This window comes from Pteropus vampyrus, unplaced genomic scaffold (assembly GCF_000151845.1).
Source record: "Pteropus vampyrus isolate Shadow unplaced genomic scaffold, Pvam_2.0 Scaffold329, whole genome shotgun sequence".
In the NCBI taxonomy this organism is placed as follows: domain Eukaryota; kingdom Metazoa; phylum Chordata; class Mammalia; order Chiroptera; family Pteropodidae; genus Pteropus; species Pteropus vampyrus.
In genome coordinates this window covers 580548-581906 of record NW_011889110.1, presented here as the reverse complement: position 1 = coordinate 581906, position 1359 = coordinate 580548, and the positions used below count along the sequence as shown (strand labels likewise).

Below are 1359 nucleotides of genomic sequence, written 5' to 3'. Positions count from 1 at the left end.
CAGAAACCCTGAGTGGGGACAGGTTCTGACACAGATGTCACTCCAGTTAGCTCTTGAGAGGCAGCAAGTTGTTGAAACTGGCTATGCTAATTAGGGTGACCAACTGGTTTTGGCACCGAAAGCCCCTCGCCCCAGGAAACCCCTTACCCTCCGGCAAACTGGGATGATGAGTCACCAGCTATGCTGGTCACCCTATCAATCCTAAATTCATTTACGAGTGGGAGGACCTCTGAGCGCTAGAGCCACTGGCGCAGGAGATGGAACCCTGGAATCTGACGCTTCCCCTTAGGAAAATGGGGCTGGGAAGCTTGGAGGCCCAGAGGCTGAATGCCCTCCAGACTCACCCAACACCGAAGGAGCTTCTCCGGGAGTCTCTAGGGCAGAGAATGTAATTCTGCTGGTCCTGGGCACAGCCCTCACTGACCGAAGTGGGTACTTGACAATTCTCTGTCTCCGTGTACTTTTCCTATCAGATGGTGGTGTGAGCCCTGATATAGGGTAGTACCTAATGTTTCCGGATGTGGCCTCATGTCCAAATCCCCAATTACGGTCTTGTATCCAAATGGACTAAAGCGGTATAAATTCCTAGGCCCCACCAGGAAGCGAAGGAGGGGAGTCTTCGGGGATGGTCCCACAGACTCCTCCAGGGCCCTAGATGCTTACGGTTTAACGCGATTCTGTTAATGATGACGTGAGCCCTCCCACTCGGTGGACAATCAGCAGGACCACTAGGGTTCTACTAGGAAATGGCATGTGGTGTTGCTCTTTTATTCTGTTTTTTATTTTTTGTCAATGGAAGGAAAAAAGATGTTCCATTTTAAATAAAGTACTGTATCCAAGTTGCTTTATTAAGCAAAACTAAATCAGTACAAAATAACCAAACCAACCAAAAAGCAAAACTTCCCAGGGAATTCTGATCTTAGCAATGTTTGCAACTCCCATCCTCCCCTTCCCCTTCCGCTTTCCCTGATCCGTCTACCCTGCTCACGGTGGCCTCTCTCTCTTATGGATTGATCTCTGCTCGCTGACCTGCTTCTTTCTTCCCAAAACCAGTCGAAAGGTGATGATCATGGACGTGGACATCCCCCAAACAACGAGAGCAAATGAAGAAGTCACTCTGAAGCTGGTAGTTAAAACGGAATTGAGAGAATGTATGGTGGTAAGTAGAAGGCTGGGGGAGTGAACTCAAGAAATAGCCACCTCCTTAATTATAAATACAATGGATTAACCTCTCACATGAAGGTTGCATACTATAATTAACAATGTGATGAACAGCAATCCTCGTGCTCCTGATTTTCTCATACATTACGCACTTGAGCCTCAGAACAATCCCAGGAGCCTGGGGCAGATTTCTGTTCT

General features: G+C 48.0%; 1 protein-coding gene across 1 annotated transcript in view; it reads left to right on the top strand.

Moving 5' to 3' along the window:
- The first annotated feature begins 686 nt into the window (after positions 1–686).
- Positions 687–1359, top strand: part of PIP (prolactin induced protein) — a 4497-nt gene continuing 3824 nt past the window's right edge. Inside the window, exons 1-2 of the mRNA XM_011378084.1 lie at positions 687–691; positions 1054–1159. Of these exons, the coding sequence (XP_011376386.1) occupies positions 687–691; positions 1054–1159 (111 nt within the window). The remainder of the gene's footprint in view (positions 692–1053; positions 1160–1359) is intronic.